At 40.7% G+C, this 16,925-nt stretch overlaps 3 protein-coding genes across 3 annotated transcripts in view; 2 read left to right on the top strand and 1 right to left on the bottom strand.

The window, feature by feature from the left end:
* The first annotated feature begins 140 nt into the window (after positions 1-140).
* On the top strand, positions 141-6,866 carry LOC144646424 (peroxidasin homolog). Its single transcript, XM_078506011.1, has 8 exons — positions 141-611; positions 865-910; positions 1,599-1,793; positions 2,255-2,524; positions 3,091-3,366; positions 4,426-4,698; positions 5,313-5,486; positions 5,930-6,866. Exons 1-8 carry the CDS (start codon positions 282-284, stop codon positions 6,298-6,300), a joined length of 1,935 nt encoding a protein of 644 aa, XP_078362137.1. The 5' UTR covers positions 141-281; the 3' UTR covers positions 6,301-6,866.
* Positions 6,867-8,193: 1,327 nt separating this feature from the next.
* LOC144646420 (uncharacterized) lies at positions 8,194-14,935 on the top strand. The gene is made up of 8 exons (XM_078506008.1): positions 8,194-8,693; positions 8,914-8,959; positions 9,340-9,543; positions 10,587-10,856; positions 11,592-11,867; positions 12,189-12,461; positions 13,096-13,266; positions 14,181-14,935. Exons 1-8 carry the CDS (start codon positions 8,364-8,366, stop codon positions 14,555-14,557), a joined length of 1,947 nt encoding a protein of 648 aa, XP_078362134.1. The 5' UTR covers positions 8,194-8,363; the 3' UTR covers positions 14,558-14,935.
* A 197-nt stretch (positions 14,936-15,132) lies between these two features.
* LOC144646415 (nucleolar protein 10-like) overlaps positions 15,133-16,925 on the bottom strand; it is a 43,494-nt gene continuing 41,701 nt past the window's right edge. The window contains exon 24 of the mRNA XM_078506003.1: positions 15,133-15,505. Within this exon, the coding sequence (XP_078362129.1) occupies positions 15,368-15,505 (138 nt within the window). The 3' untranslated portion in view covers positions 15,133-15,367. The remainder of the gene's footprint in view (positions 15,506-16,925) is intronic.

Genomic DNA, 16,925 nt, shown 5'->3' with positions numbered 1-16,925 from the left:
AATGGTTTTATTCTACCCTGTTATTTGAGTCCAGCTGCGTTGGCAGCGCTGAACTGTTATGTGATGCCCTCTTTCCTGACTTTCCCATGCATGAGGGGCCAATTTTGATTATCTCTTTGCTTTTCATCCCGACACGCTGAGAGAACAGATCTGAGGCATTTAAATTATGAGGAAGTGCTGAGTCTAGAATTTCACCTTGGCTTTACGCCACTGTTATTGAAGACAACTCAGCTCACAGGGTTAGTTTGAGGTTACTTCTTCCCAACACTGCTGAACGAAACATGACGGCGAGTAAAGCTTCTACAAAATCCCCCAGTGTCGTGCAAATTCTGCATCTTGTTTTCACGATCCTCTCAATTGCGGTTCTCTCGTACAAAGTTTACTTCCTTGAGAGTGAGCTGTCGTTTATTCGCCACGAATTGTCCACTCGTGACAGTAACAATGTCATGACTGAGAAGATTCCATCTTCTACAGCTGCGACTGTTGACAAGCATTCTCGTGATCGTAGAAGTGATGGAAATGGCCGACTCAGCCAGAAGACGTCTAAAACAACTGCGACAAAGCAAAATATAAACGCAGATTGCCTTCAGAAGGCGCTAAACTATTTTCAGGTAAGCGAGTCACTGAGTTTTTTAAAAGTCATTTCTAATAATATTCGGAATATTTCCGACTTTATCAATTATGTTCCTGTGAAAGGGCATTGATTAAGCGAAGATCAACTTGTAAAATGTCTGTAGAAATGTCTATTCACTCGTGGCTGTTCAAACGGCGAAAAGCTGACTTTAAGTCTGTTTTAAAACACTATTTTCTTACTGTTGTGCGCTTATTCTGAAATAATTAATGGTATTCTCTTTATTGCTGAAGGTTATGAACACAGTGAACGGAACTGGCAAGCTTGCCTGCATGAGAGGTCAGTTTAGATCAGCTGTTTCCTTATAAGGAAATTGAATGTCGATTTGTACCTATATCGGGATCGGTTTCAAGAATTGCGTGAACGCGGCTTAACTCCTGGGGTAGTCACAGATGTCGGGGAATTTCGTATTTGTTCGATAGAGACTTGTGTTGGATTCTTGCCCCAAAAAACCTCACGCACTCCCTCAATGTATGCCTCTCTTGAACCAGATAGCCAGATAAGCATAAACGGGTTTTGGGAAACCTGAATAAAAAATACTAGGGTGGGGGGAGAGGGGTGGCTGGAAAAGACTTAGTCCCACCTAGGAGAATAGGCAATACTTTCTTCTCTCTTCCCTAATAACCTGTCTTTTAATTTCACCCACTTTCAGTGTTACGTGCTTAGCGGTTTTTGAACGACATCCATCTTTCAACGTGCTAAACAAACAAGACGGATTGAAATCCGCCAATCACAGCCCACAAGCATGACCTTTCCAACTTGTGGGTTAACCAACACCGCCGCGGTATGCATCGGTTTTGATTGGCTCAATTCAAACAGCACATCGAAAGACGATGTCGAACTGAAGATGGATGAAAGATAGTTAGCTTGCAAGCTATTGTAAGGATGTACCAGTGAATCATATGATACTAAAATCCTAAACACAATTATTAATAATTGACAGTAATTGAACAATCATTAATTTTAGGTCCTCAGGGCCCACCTGGGGAACAAGGACCCCGCGGACGTCGTGGCCGTCCAGGACCCGCTGGTAAAACTGGACCACCTGGAAGAAGAGGTCCTCGTGGGTCGCCAGGAAAGAGCTCAAGCATGAACATAACATTCATCGAGAAGCTTGCCAAACGATTAGAGGCTTACACTCAAAGAGAGATGACGAAATTCGGTAAGTACGTCCATTACAGTACAAATTAAAGGGGTGGAGGTTTCCAGTTGTTGTTGTTGTTGTTGTTGCTGCTGTTACTGTTTTTCACTGGTTTTTGTTGGTTTTGCTGTTGTTCTTGCTGATGATGTGAGATGTTATAGTCACTGTTGTTCTAATACTAGTTATAGCGGTTTGAAGATACCTCTGTAAAGGAACTAACGTGTCAGTTATCACCTTTTTTTGAACAATAATTGTATCGTTTTGGTTCGTCTGGAACTGTAGAAATATTAACAATAAAACTAGTAGCCGAGTAACTATCGTTTGCACCCATCAGTTTAATGAAAAGTATTTTTCCTTCGCGCTTCGCGTTCGCTGTGTCTCGCGACCCGCAAAATAAACCGCCTGTTGTGCAGGCTACATTATATATGGTATAGTTGTGTACTTTCTCAGAGCTTATCACACATACTTTCTCTGGTCCCCAGCTCCTCCTCGTTTCACGTCCAAAATTCCACAGTCCATCTCCATCAGAGAGGGCAGCAAGCTGTCACTTAATATTTCTACTTCCGGAAATCCAGCTCCGAAGATCACGTGGTCTTTACACGGCAGAAACCATGGTAACCAAAGCCGACTTAAGGCTACCGCTGAAACGTTTGAGATAATGGAAGTGCGCTTTAAAGATCGAGGAAAGATCACGTGTCACGCGGAAAACGTGTTTGGTATTCGAGTAGCACATGTTAAACTTATTGTTTTTGGTAAGTTCGTTTCGCTTTCGGTTACTTTAGATACAATAGGGGAGGGTAAATGGTGCTGTGCAGAGTGCTGTACAGAATTACCTTAAAAAAGCTAGAAAATTGCACATTGAGGTCTAAAGTGGAGTGCGCGAATTAAGGCATGGTTTTAACACTGAAGTTATTAATTTTTTTTTTATTTTTTTATAGCCGCCACATACCTCGCTTCTTTTTCCACTCTCCTTTCTTTGTCCCTAACGCTTAACACTAATGAGATGCACGCTCTTTATGATAGGCATCACAAGGTGTCCTCACTGATAAAAGCTCACCAAAACACAAGATTCTGTCAAATATGAAGTAATAATAAAATGTCAAATACCCCAGTGAAACATGAAGTACTAAATAAACAATATTTGCGTACGTTCAATCCTGGACATACGTGTTATCATACCCAACTGGCTACATCTTTCAAGGATATCAGTCATGGCCAGACCTCTCGGGTTAGAAAATTTTAAGCACCTCTTTTTGCCGCTGGGCTAACCTAAATCAACACCCGTTGATTATCATTCTTGCTGTGACTATCTGTTTAGGACCACCAAGATTCCCCACCACTCCTCCAGGACAAGTAATCGGTTTCCTGGGAAAAGCGACAAAACTGCATTGTGACGTGGTAGGTTACCCTACCCCTGAGGTCAAATGGAACAGGTCTCCCCCCGCACCACTCCCACAGGACCGAAGTACAGTAAGTAATGGCAGCCTTCACATAAACAACACTGAAAGCAGCGATGGAGGAATTTACTTCTGTACTGTGACGAACAAACATGGAATGATCATTCATGGAACGTTCCTGAAAGTCGAGCCTGTTGGTAAGCTATAATGTTGTCAATATTAAACTTAATATACTTGAGCTTCGACTATATGCTAAAAACCTACGAAAGTAAAAGAAAGAAGCCTAGTAAGAAAAGAATCGTTAACTTTATAATGTAAATGCGTTTAGTCAAAGCTCGATCAGAGTCCGTTTCTTTATAGCCTATAGTACAGGCAGTTTAGAAGTGCTTTTCATCCTTAATTGTTACTGCCAGTACTCGATCAGACGTTCCCTTCCTCAGCTACCGTATTTACTCGAATAAGCGCCGCCCCCGAATAAGCGCGGCAGTCCCGATGCGGCGCTCTTATTTCGTTTAACTTTAAACGGCACTACAAAACAACTCTAAAACAAGCTTGAACATTTCTTTGCATCAAAAGCGATGTTTTGCAGGTATGAGTGATTGTTTAATCGCTCGCCCATTAGTTTTTCTATTCAACACTCTTACAATACGTAGTTCTGTAAATGTTGTGAAGGCCGCAAACTTTGCCACGACAGCTAGCGCCACTTCTGTCTCAGCAAGAGACAAATACTGACGGTCAAAAGACGCTCTTTTCAATAACTGTAAAAGATAAGATTCTTTGTGGCGTCCAAATTTTAAATAAGCGCCGCCCTCAAATAAGCGCCGCACCCGAATAAGCGCCGCACTTGAGGCGCCAAAAATTTAATAAGCGCTTATTCGAGTATATACGGTATTCACTTGGTTTGGCGCGAAATCTTACAGAGTTGAGTTACAGTGTGTAACGACGGTGCCCTGGATGTTAGCTAATTAACAATTAGACGGTAAGCTCGAGGTTTCTATCGTCTTGCAACTTTTTCGTGGAATGATCGGAATATTAGGTTTGATTTTCTAGTATTGTTGATCTCAGTTTACCATAGGATCTTGGATTTTGCTGACAACAAACTTCCGATCAATTTAAAACTCTTGTCCGTAAACTACTTAATTCCTCTTGGTGCCTTTAATACCTCGAGTAAACTCCAGTAGTCGTCGTTTTCGTGTTTATTCGAGCACTGGCCGCTACACAGTGTACTGACATTGGCAATAACTTTATCTTCCTAGTGCTTCCTATGTTCTCCACAACACCGTCGTCTTCAATCTCTGTGTCGGGTATTCGGGAATCGCTCCGAGTCAAGTGTTCCGCCAAAGGTTCTCCTTTACCCACAGTCACGTGGTATAAGAATGACGTCACAGTACAAGTCGTCAATAACTCCACCGAAGACGAGTTTACCAGCGAGCTTGTGATTGGTGAATTTCAACCCGCTGACCAGGCCACCTATATATGCGTTGCTCGTAACGTGTACAATGACACAGTGGAAACAAGTTCAAAAATATGTAAGCCGCCATTGCACAAACCAGGGCCCAGTTGTTCAAGGGTCTGATAACGCTATCCGGTGGATACCATTATCCGCCCTTCAAACAAATGAGTCCAGACTGTTAACAGTCCGTTCTTTAGCCCTCATCTTGATCATGATAGTCAGGTAGGAAGCAAAACACGCTTCGCCGCTTCGTTTTCCTGTCGAGCTTACGGACAGTCTACTGTTTTATTGAAATAATTTGTAGCAACCAAGCTAGTGGGTTGCTAAAGAATGATGAAAATTTAAACTTATTTTGACTACAGAAACTTACTTTGTTTTCCTTGTGTTATCATTTATCGTTCGCTTCGTGATACAGCATTAGTAAATGACCCGTATGCCATATTTGCACACTCGGGTGGGAATTCAGCTTTTAGAAAGATATAGTGTTGATCGGACGCTTTAACTTACTTAATAATCGAAGAAAACCAGTTATGCTTGGTTCACCTAAATTCTAAGTCCTGCGCTTAGTTTTGTTCAAAACGCTTTTTTGTGGGCTTATTTTTGGGTGGGTCTATTTTCGGACATTGATGATACTCAGATTAACAACAGTACACTACATATGTAACTCACAGTATTGTCCTCATGCTTTAGTTCTACCCAGCTGTGGCAAACCAGGTACACCTTCAAATGCGATGCCTATCGGCAGCAACTACTGGGTAGGGGAGTACGTCAGGTACCTGTGTCATCCGGGATATACTATGTTTGGTCCTGCAGTCAGACGATGCTTGCCAAGTGGTAGATGGAGTGGATATGCTGGACCACAATGTAAGAATTTGATACACGATAAAACTCCCCTTCAATACATTTCACTGTATGATCCGTAGCCTCCTTCGCAGGCTACTTCTTGTAATCCTTAATATTGGGTTTCCTGGGGTAGCAGAGAAAAAAGAGAAAACTGGGACTTGTAGAGAGGAAGACTGGGACGAGGGAGTTTTCTTTCTCTCGCTCCCCCCAATCTTGAGCCCAGAGTCCGTCGGTCAGCGGTAAGGAATGGACTCTGTGTCCCGGCGCTACTGCTGACCAACCGCTGACGGAGGAGCCGTGGGACATTCTGGGCTCGAGATTGTCGCTCCCCCTTGCCTTTTTTGCTCTTTTGCTGAGTCCCAGTCTCCCTTCTGTAACAAAGGGAATTGCCTGCGGAGGAGGCTATGTATGACCCTGCACCTCCCACTTTAAAATATACTAATTCTTCTATTGAACTTTTTTAGGTACCAATAAACCAGAATGCGTCCGTCACACAGTGATAGATGATTACACAAGACAAGTGAACATTAAACATACTTACGACGGTTGTGACAGTGGTCTAGTTGTGGGCTGGTACAGGTTTTTAAACAGACGCTTGAGCGAAAGTTGTGCCGAGGTCCACAAATGCAACACACATTACCCTGGGTGGTTAATTGGAGGACATCCGTTAGTTGGACAGGGCAGGGTCTCTCGAAAAGTGTGTTTCGGCAAAAAATCTGGTTCATCTTGTCCTTGTACCTATTTCACATACATAACGATACGCAACTGTGGATCGTTCTATGTCTACAAACTGAAACCCACCCCAGGCTGTTCTCTTCGTTATTGTACAAACTAAGTGTGTTTAATAGCCTTGAGCTTCACAAACGGTTTTTGATCTTCAGACTATAATGCAACTAATGTGCAGGTCTTTAAACAAGCCGTAACTTTAGGGGTATAAGACTGTCAACTAGTGTAAAAAAATGCATTTGGCAAATAACGTTTACAATGTGAGATCGGACTTTTTTAATGTTACTTTTACAATACACAGAACACTGCGTGCGTCCGGATCTAGATGCGCAGAAGCCATCAGAACATCGTATTACATCAGGGAGATTTTGTTCTTTGCTATGCCAAACATTGCCTTAATTATTACACCGAACCACAACAAAATTAATTCTATTTTATTCATTATTAACAGCACATGGCGTACAGGGAAAAAGATTTTTGGAGTGATAGAGTCATACCCATATTTACATTCCGCTTAGATGGCTACTATTGCAATCCACATTTTTACTTTTTGATTTTTTTTTTTCTTTTCTTGCTGTTGTTATTTATTTAGTATGAATTTCTTTTTCAGTTTTTTGTTGATATTGTAAATGTTTGTAAATGTAGTTGTGTTGTTTGTTACCATTCAATAAAATATTCTACCATTTAAATACAACTGGTTATTAGCATAGTTGCTCAGATAATAAAATTGAAATTGATTTTCACAGTTGTGATGCAAGTAACGCAGTTGCCAACCGGAACGCCCAGGAAAAATACTAATCCATCAACGGAGTTCGAGTTTTCGGGTTTGTCACACGAAACACGTAAATGAGAATAACAAAGTTTTTCAACTCAAGTAGTTCGCAGAGGTGCTGCTCACTGGCTTAAGGTCGCGGGGGACACCTTAGGCTCATCATTATGCATTTATTTAAAGCGTATGCACGAAGTACGTACAACGACTGACATCGACAACTTTACGAGATATTTATGACTGGATAAAAATATGGGCGCGTGCGCGTGATTTGTAAAAAAATCCTGTTTCCTTGATATTTTAACCAATTTAAACAACACTTAGCGATATACGTTCATATAGATTGCAGGAAGTCTTTGAGCTTGTTTTCATTTAAATTTGAATATTTCTGCAACTCAGAGTAATCACAAAAATATTCGGCATAAACAATCGTGTCCTATTTAAAAACGCATTGTTCTCGCCATAAAAGCGTGGAATATAATTACCATAATTACATCTATCCTTGGCAAAATGATCGTATTTAGGTCGGGACACCTTCGGAAATCTCAAAGTTTTGACTTTTCCGACAATTTTGTGGCAGAGAATACAGCACGGATACAGAACTTCATGACTTGCCACTGCAGATAGGTAAACTATGAATACTGTAGTATGTCATAACAGAAGCGGAATTTTAAAAGAGCGCTTTTAGAAAGAGGTAGAAGACATTAAATTCAAATTTGCGCACTTAAACCGCCGTAGTTTGCTGGCAAACTTTAAATTAACTTACACTCAACTTAAATTACACTCTACAGGTATTGACTGATTAGTTTTTGACAAGATCCCAGTGTGCTGTCTCCTACTCGTTCCGCAAACTCTGCCACAAAATCATGTTTTTCCCAATTTGGCACTCACGAGGCTATAACATCGACGTTAAATGCAATCTACCAAATAAAATACGACATTCACAATCTTTCATCATTTCTTTATGTCTCTGTAAAATTTGAGCTTAATCGCACCATAACAGCTGAGAAATAAGCGTTTTAAAAGATGCAGGTCAAGCAAAATTTCCCTTCATGAATTTATTCATGCTGTAGGTATCCCCCACGACAAACTTCAAGAAAAAGGGAAAACAAGGAGTGTTTTTATCAATCCGGTCAGTGTCACACTACTTTTGAGTCTACTGCGTTGGTCATGGTCATCTTATGTGATGTCACCTTCTCCATGAGAGGCAAGCTTTGTTATTAATTCGTTGACTGCCAAAAGCTGAAAAGCTGAACTGAGAACAGAGGGATTCAAGAGGCATTCACTGAGGCATGCGCTGAGTCTAGAATTTCACCTTGGCTTTACGCCACTGTTATTGAAGACAACTTAATTCACAGGGTTAGTTTGTTACAACACGTACTACTACTACTGCTGAACGAAACATGGCGGCAAGTCAAGCTTCCACAAAATCCTCCAATATCGTGCAAATTCTGCATCTTGTGTTTACGATCCTCTCAATTGCGGTTCTGTCGTACAAAGTTTACTTCCTTGAGAGTGAGCTGTCGTTTATTCGACACGAATTGTCCACTCGTGACAGTAACAATGTCATGACTGAGACGATTCCAGCTTCTACAGCTGCGACTGTTGACAAACATTCTCGTGATCGCAGAAGTGATGGAAATGATCGCCTCAGCCAGGAGACGTCTAAAACAACTGCAACAAAGCAAAACATAAACGAAGATTGCCTTCAGAAGGCGCTAAACTATTTTCAGGTAGGTGAGTCACTGAGGTTATTGTCCTTTCTAATAATATTTCAGACTTTATCAATTATGTTCCCGTGAGAGGGCATTGCAATAATTAAGCGAAGATCGACTTGTAAAATGTCTATAGAAAAAGTCTAGTCACTCGTGGCTGTTCGAACGGCGAACGCTCTTTATTTACTACTGTGCGCTTACTCTGAAATGATTCATGGTCTTCTCTTTATTGCTGAAGGTTAAGAACACAGTGAATGGAACAGGCAAGCTTGTCTGCATGAGAGGTCAGTATCAATCAGCTGTTTTGCTGTCGAATTTTTACCTAAATCGGGATCCGTTTCAAAAAAAGCGCGAATGCGGCTAACTTCTCGATCTGGGGTAGCGCAATCCATTGGATTCCCGCAGATGTGGAACTTTGGTATTAAATGTTTGATAGCCACTTGTGTTGTGTTACGATCTTGGGAAAGAAAATCTAACTTCCACAATGCCTCTCTGCAACCATATCGGTATAGACGGGTGAAACTCGGGCTGGGTGAGGAAGTGGCTGCAAAAGGCTAGTCTCCCACTCAGGAGGATACGCAAAACTTCCTTCTAGCTTCCCTAAAAACCACTCCTATAATCCTAAACGCAAATCTAAACACAATTGATACATGGACACTTTAAGGTCCTCAGGGCCCACCCGGTGAACAAGGACCCCGCGGACGTCGTGGCCGTCCAGGCCCCTCTGGTAAAACCGGGCCACCTGGAAAAAGAGGTCCTCGTGGGTTTCCAGGAAAGAGCGCTAGCGTACACATAACATTCATCGAGAAGCTTGCCAAACGATTAGAGGCTTACACCCAACATGCCCAAAGAGAGATGACGAAATTTGGTATGTACGTACAAACTCAGAACCTTGCTTCCATTTATTTAAAGAGGAACGGAGGCTTTCGTTTGTTCTTGTTTTTGTTGTTGTTGCTGTTGTTTAAAGATGGTTCAGTCTGATAGAAGTGGACATTAAAGAACCCACACACTATTCGCAAAGAGAAGGGCACGAAGTTTCCGTTTTATTTTTAAGTCCTTTGTAAAAGTAATTACAAGCAATTGTTCTCGGCTTTGTGTCCCGTGCGCTGGACATAGCGAATTATCATAATTAGATTCACATCTTTGAATATAGCACACATTGTTGTAAACATTAGAGACATTAAACATGACCTTTATTTTTCCCGCAAATGGCAAAAAATCAAAGTCTGCCGTCTGCATTTTAGCGTTCGTACGCGGAAATGAGTAGTTTTGTATTTGTCGTGAATGGGGGAGTTTTTCCCTTTTTTTATGTGGGATTAATTTTAGAATTCCATAATTAGGTAACAAAATGAAAGGCAAGCTCGTGTTTGCCGTTTGCCGTATAACGTTATGCTTAATCTCTCTAATGACTCGGAAGGTCTTTGGAAGCATTAAAACCTGCAATTTTCTGTTCAAGTTTTCTCGCCGACATGGCCGATTCGCTATTTTCACGATCCCATAATACACCTTGTTTACCCCCAACATTTTTGCATAAGCATTGTTTTCAATTTCTCTTGGGACGATTGTAGGTCATTGTAAATCCCAAGAGAAATTGAAAACAATGCTTATGCAAAAATTTTTCGGGGAAAACAAGCTGTAGTATAGGAACGGTGAAAATAGCGAATATAGAATTTTAGGAAATGATTCGCGGGGAACATTTTTGTACTCTTATAGCCCTTTTGAGCCATGTTTATTAATTTACTAATTGTGTGGTTTTGGTTTGTGTGGAACTGTATAAATATTAACATTTTAGGGGTATATATCGTTTTCGTGAAATTAGTAGCTAAAATATCCCTTGCATTTATCAGTTCATATAAGGTATAGTTGTGTACTTTCTCAGAACTTGTCATACAAACTTTCTCTGGTCCCCAGCTCCTCCTCGTTTCACGTCCAAGATTCCACAGTCCATCTCCATCAGAGAGGGCAGCAAGCTGTCACTTAATGTTTCTACTTCCGGAAATCCAGCTCCGAAGATCACGTGGTCTTTACACGGCAGTAACCATGGTAACCAAAGCCGATTTAAGGCTACCGCTGAAACTTTTGAGATCATGGCAGTTCGCTTCGAGGATCAAGGAAAGATCACGTGTCACGCAGAGAATGTGTTTGGTATTCGAGTGGCACATGTGAAACTTATTGTTTTTGGTAAGTTTGTTTCGCTTTCAGTTACTTTAGATATAATTAGGAAGTGTAAGGGATGGTGAACAAAATACTGATTACCTTTAAAAAGCAAGGAAAAGAGCATACTGAGGTCTCTCTAACGGAGCATATTTAAGTTTAGTAAGCGAATGGAGACATGGTTTTAACACTGAAATCAATTTTTTTAGCCACCAACGGCTATTTTTCCCTCACTTTCCTTTTTTTTGGGGGGGGGGGGGGCGGGGGACTAGGCTACCAGAGAAAACTTCGAGGAAATTGAATTTAGAAGCCGACATCACGTGCAGTTAGTTGGTTGACTGCTCTTTTGTTGGTTTCTTTTATTACTTACTTGTTGACTGACTGACTGACTGACTGACTGACTGACTGACTGACTGACTGACTGACTGACTGACTGACTGACTGACGGACTGACTGACTGACTGACTGACTGACTGACTGACTGACTGACTGACTGACTGACTAACTGACTAACTAACTGACTAACTGACTGACTGACTGACTGACTGACTGACTGACTGGTTGGTTGGTTGATTGATTGATTGATTGATTGATTGATTGATTGATTGATTGCCATACCCTTTATCATACCCAACATATGCCGATATCAGTCAGGGCCAGACCTCTCGGGTAGAACATTTTAGGCCCTGAATTATTTGTGCCTTGTGTCTTACCTCAATTAATTTAGCCGTTGATTATATTTGTTCTTGCTGTGCTGTATAGGACCACCAAGATTCCCCACCACTCCTCCGGGACAAGTAATCGGTTTCCTGGGAAAAGCGACAAAACTGCATTGTGACGTGGTAGGTTACCCTACCCCTGAGGTCAAATGGAACAGGTCTCCCCCGTCACCCCTCCCCCAAGATCGCAGTGCAGTGAGAATTGGCAGTCTTCATATTAACGACACTGAAAACAGTGATGGAGGAGTTTACATCTGTACTGCGACAAACAAACATGGAATGATCATTCATGGAACGTTCCTAAAAGTGGAGCCTGTTGGTGAGCTACTGAATGTAGTCAATATTAAACTTAGTATACTTGTGCTTCGACTATATGCTGAAAACCTCGAAAAATGAAAGAACGAAGCCTAGTATGAAAAGAATCGTTAACTTCACAATGCAAATGTGTTTAGTCAAAGCTCGATCAGAGTCCGTTTCTTTGTAGCCTATAGTACAGGCACTTTAGAAGTGCTTTCTATTCTTAATGGTTTATAATGCCAGTAACTGCCAGTACCCAGGCGTTACCCACTTGATTTGGCACGAAATTTGACAGAGTTGAATTACAGTGCACTACCATTGACAGTTACTTTACCTTCCCTAGTACTTCCTATGTTCTCCACAACACCGTCATCTTCAATCTCTGTGTCGGGTATTCGAGAATCGCTCCGAGTCAAGTGCTCCGCCAAAGGCTCGCCTTTACCCACAGTCACGTGGTACAAGAATGACGTCACAGTGCAAGTCGTCAATAACTCCACCGAAGACGAGTTTACCAGCGAGCTTGTGATTGGTGAATTTCAACCCACAGACCAGGCCACCTATAGATGCGTTGCTCGTAACGTGTACAGCGACAAAGTGGAAACAACTTCAAAAATATGTAAGTCACCATTGTATAAATTAACCAGACTGTTAGCAGTCCGTCCTTTTTCCCTCACCTTGATCTTGAGAGTCAAGTAGGAAGCAAAACAATCTTGCCCACTATGAACCGTTTTCCATAATTGTACATTCAGCTTTTAGAAAGATAAGTGTTGTTCGGACGTTTTAGCCTACTAAATAATCGGAAGAAAACCAGCTATGCTTGGTTTACCTAAATTCCAAGTCCTGAGCTCAGTTTTGTTCAAAACGCTTTTTTGATGTGCTTATTCTCGGGTGGGTCTGTTTTCGGGCATTAATGATACTCAGATTAACTACTGACAGAACACTACATACACCTGATTGAAAAATCGTCGACCCATTAAAAGCATAAACCATGAACGATACAACGCAAGTGTTTACTGGGAAATCAGAAAAAAATTAATAGTCCTCTGTGACAGAATAAACATTATAGTGACAGGTTGCATAAATCATGCTCTTAAGGCTCTCAAAGAAAGAAAATATCTTGATTACTGACTTAGCTAAGCCGTCTACCCAGAATACCATTGGATCATACTCCTCATTGTTTACGCTTTTCACATGGTCAACGTTTCTTCAATTAGGTGTATGTAACTCATTGCATTGTTCTCATGCTTTAGTTCTACCCAACTGTGGCCACCCAGGAAAACCATCGAATGCGGTGCTTATCGGCAGCAACTACTGGGTAGGGGAGTACGTCAGGTACCTCTGTAAACCGGGATATTTTATGTTTGGTCCCGCAGTTAAAAGATGCTTGCCCAGCGGCAGATGGAGCGGAAATACAGTACAATGTAAGAATTTGATACAACTTACCGTAAATGATATAATAAACGCCCCGGGCGTCTATTATATTTTGAGGGTCCTAGGGGAGGCGTTAAATAGATATGAGGCGTTTATTAGAGAGAGACGTTTATTTCAATTTAACAGTAACAACTTCAAAACAACAAATAGGATGGGTTGTTTTCTAGTGGAGTAAGATACATAACAGAGTTTGTGAGTAGGAGAATAATCTAATCTGCGCTAATGCAAAGTCTAAAGATGTCGTTCATAGTTCGATATCAACGTTTTTATCGTCATCGGGGTCAACCATGTTGGCGTTGTTGGCCTCTTCGATGTCCGAGTCAAGCAAAAAACTAACTTTATTGCGTGATTTTACTCTATGGACCATTTCCTTGGTTTTTGAGATGATTCTTGGAGTGGGGCGTCTATTAGACACGAGGCGTTTATTAGAGAGGGGCGTCTAATACAAACTTTACACTTCAGGGGAGGCGTTTATTACATACGAGGCGTTTATTTGAGAGTGGGCGTTTATTAGATCATTTACGGCAAACTTTCTTGAACAATACTGGGTGAAAAAAGTCATTATCATGGCTAACATACAAATACCAAAAAATGACGGTAATTGTGTTAGATAATCATTGACTGGCGGCAAGTAAACACCCTCTCCCACCTTTCTCAATCCCCGACATTTGACGGTGGTTTAGACATCTGATCGAAATTAGCAATTACTCCGTAGTTTCAGTTTTGATTAGGAAATTATAATGTATCAAACACGAGAAAGAATTCATCACGTTCTCGAACAGCTCGAAGTTCCTCGTGACAGCACTGCGCATCAATTCTCTTCTTAATGTTTGCTATATGTTAACTTTGGCATAACCCACTTGCAGTGTAAAATTTAATTTTAATCTTAAATTTACTAATTCAGGCAGCACTAAACCATGGCCAGAATGCTTCCATCACGAGGTGATAACTGATCAAACAAGACGAGTGACCTATGGACTCGCTGATCACAAATGTGACAAAGATCTAGCTGAAGGCTGGTACAGGTTTTTAAACGGAAGATACATGAGTACCCAGTGTGCTGAGGTCCACAAATGCAACACAGATTCTCCTGGGTGGTTAACCGGAGGGCATTCGTCAGTTGAGCAGGGCAGGGTCACTCGGAAAGTGTGTTTTGGCCGAAAATCGGGTCCATCTTGTTGCATGTATCACACATACATAACGGTACGCAACTGTGGCTCATTCTATGTCTACAAACTGAACCCCACTCCAGACTGTAATGTTCGTTATTGTACCAACTAAGTGTGTCTAATAGCCTTGAGCTTCACAAACGGCACTTGCTCTTCAGACTAAAACGCAACTCGGTGAGATGTAGGTCTTAAAAAGCAATACAAATCATAACTTCACGGGGTATAAGACTGTCTACTAGTTTCAAAGAAACTGTATTTGGCAAGTATATAACTTTTCATTATCAGCAACACATGGCTAACAGGGCAAAATCAGATTTCTGGGTAAAACAGTGTAGCCAATGTATCCCGTATTTTTTTTTAATTTTTTCTTTTTTTTTCTTTTCCTGCTCAGTGTTTATAATTTAATTTTGTACGTGTTTCTTTTTTTCTTGTTTATATTGTTAATGCTTGTAAATGTAGTTGTACTGTTTGTTACCATTTAATAAACATCATACCATTAAAAATATTTTTTATTTTTATTTTTCAGTTTTTTTAGTACAGTTGCTTCGATAATAAAACAAGTAACGCTGGTGCAAGTAATGCAGTAACAAACCGGAATGCCCAGAAAAGAGAATACGAATCCCTTAACGGACTTTGAATTCATGATCCTTGAGATATCAGTACAAATGCTCTACCAGCGAGCTCAAAAGCCACTAAGCCATACTTCTACAACGCCAGCAGTGGAAGCAGTTTTGCCCGTGTTATTCTCTGAAGTGATTGAAAACTCCTCGCACTTTCATATGCTTCAATCCTAGATGTCGTTATCCCACACTTTCAGACTTTCATTTCTGCATGTACATTCAAAGTCTGATAACTTGTTTGTTCTCATGCGCATCTCCAATCCTCCTCAACAATAACCCTATTTCTTAAATCTCCTCCTACGTCATCTAACTCTTTTTCCTCTCCAAAACACTGGTCCCCGTTTTTCCTTTCCCAGAACACTACTGGCTGACCGACGAAGCTTTTTTCTTTCGTTAACATGAGCACGAATCTCCTCGTTTCTTTGTCTCTCCTTGTTACTCTATCGAGAAAACAGAAACCAGTAACTTAACCATTGACATTATATTTTGTATCAGGATTTTTAGCAAATAGAGTTCAACTTCACATGAGTCAATTCAGATCTTTTTCCCCACGTTATGAAACTCATTTATTTAGTAATCCATCAAGTTAAATTACACAGGAAAATTACAACCATGACGGCAGCGGTGTTTAGATATGATTTAGTTATAATTAGCTCTTTACGATTATATTTCTCCGTTCACCCCTTAGTTTAGTTTTGATTGAGGAGATATATAAAACACTCGAGAAAGTGTTTCATCACATTTCTAAACACCTTAAATACTTCGCTGCGTGTCGTATTTTTTATTCTTGTCCGATAAAACACTGTCTTCCATGTTTGATATATACATGTATTACTTGATTCCCCAGAAATCTGTCAGGAGTATTACATAAACCTAATGACAACAACAGTTTCAGCATGAAAGGACAAACGGTGTGTCAAAGCGTCCTGTACAATCCACAACAGGTTATTTATCACTCCTAGCCCCTCCCCTGCATTTTGTCAAAAAGACTCTGGCCAGGCAAAAAGACTTTATCAGTGCCAGCGCTCTAACCATTAGGGCACCGAGCCACTGGAATGTGAAAATGATAAAAAAATAAATAAATAAATAAAAATAAACATTCTTCGTACCTATTCAGTTGGAAAGTAATCTCCTTTTCGCCTAACGCTGAGCCTGTTGATTTGATTACTCCAAACCTTTCCTCGTGTCGAAGACGTTCACCAAGCGATACTCTAAGAAAATGAACCAAAGTAAAACTTGTTACAGTGTATGTGCCAAAACAACAAACAGTATTTCAAAGCGTCCTGTACAGTCCACAACAGGTTATTTATCACTCCTAGCCCCTCCCTTAGGGCACCGAGCCATAGGAATGTGAAAAGCAAAAAAAAAATAAATAAATAAATAACATTCTTCCCACCTTTTTCAGTTAGAAAGTAATCTCCTTGGCTGTATTAAAGGTACTTTACCGAGGAAGATCATAATTATAATTGTTCGAAACGGTAAACTTTGAACAAGTTTTTTTTCAAAAACTCGAATTAATAAGTTGACACTGGCTAAAAATATTGTTTTTGGACGTTTCGGCCACTGCTGTTTCCTTGAAGAAGGCAACAGTAGTTGTTGCCTGAAGAAGGCAACAGTAGTGGCCGAAACGTCCAAAAACAATATTTTTAGCCAGTATCAACTTATTAATTCGAATTTTTAACATGCCTGGCTACAACCCAAACATTTTTAAGTTTTTTTCACTCTCTTCGATATCCCGATGAGATAACAAACATCAACGTAATACGAACCGACAACAATAAAAAAAGGTCTTATACAGCCGTTGCGTTACGTTTACATACGGTCACCTGCACAGTTTTGGTTCGCTTTTAAACGCATTTA

Source organism: Oculina patagonica, chromosome 3 (assembly GCF_052425735.1).
Source record: "Oculina patagonica isolate OP01 chromosome 3, crgOcupat, whole genome shotgun sequence".
In the NCBI taxonomy this organism is placed as follows: Eukaryota; Metazoa; Cnidaria; class Anthozoa; order Scleractinia; family Oculinidae; genus Oculina; species Oculina patagonica.
The sequence above is the reverse complement of the archived record's forward strand: the minus strand, read 5'-3'. Positions and strand labels throughout refer to the sequence as shown.

What these genes read in the sequence shown, in the direction of transcription:
- LOC144646424 (XM_078506011.1), top strand. Translation starts at nt 282, where the DNA reads ATGACGGCGAGTAAAGCTTCTACAAAATCCCCCAGTGTCGTGCAAATT. An exon ending in AGGCGCTAAACTATTTTCAG is followed by an intron (nt 612 to 864) that starts GTAAGCGAGTCA and finishes TTATTGCTGAAG; the next exon opens with GTTATGAACACAGTGAACGG. An exon ending in GGAAACAAGTTCAAAAATAT is followed by an intron (nt 4,699 to 5,312) that starts GTAAGCCGCCAT and finishes CTCATGCTTTAG; the next exon opens with TTCTACCCAGCTGTGGCAAA.
- LOC144646420 (XM_078506008.1), top strand. Translation starts at nt 8,364, where the DNA reads ATGGCGGCAAGTCAAGCTTCCACAAAATCCTCCAATATCGTGCAAATT. An exon ending in GGAAACAACTTCAAAAATAT is followed by an intron (nt 12,462 to 13,095) that starts GTAAGTCACCAT and finishes CTCATGCTTTAG; the next exon opens with TTCTACCCAACTGTGGCCAC. An exon ending in GAGCGGAAATACAGTACAAT is followed by an intron (nt 13,267 to 14,180) that starts GTAAGAATTTGA and finishes TTACTAATTCAG; the next exon opens with GCAGCACTAAACCATGGCCA.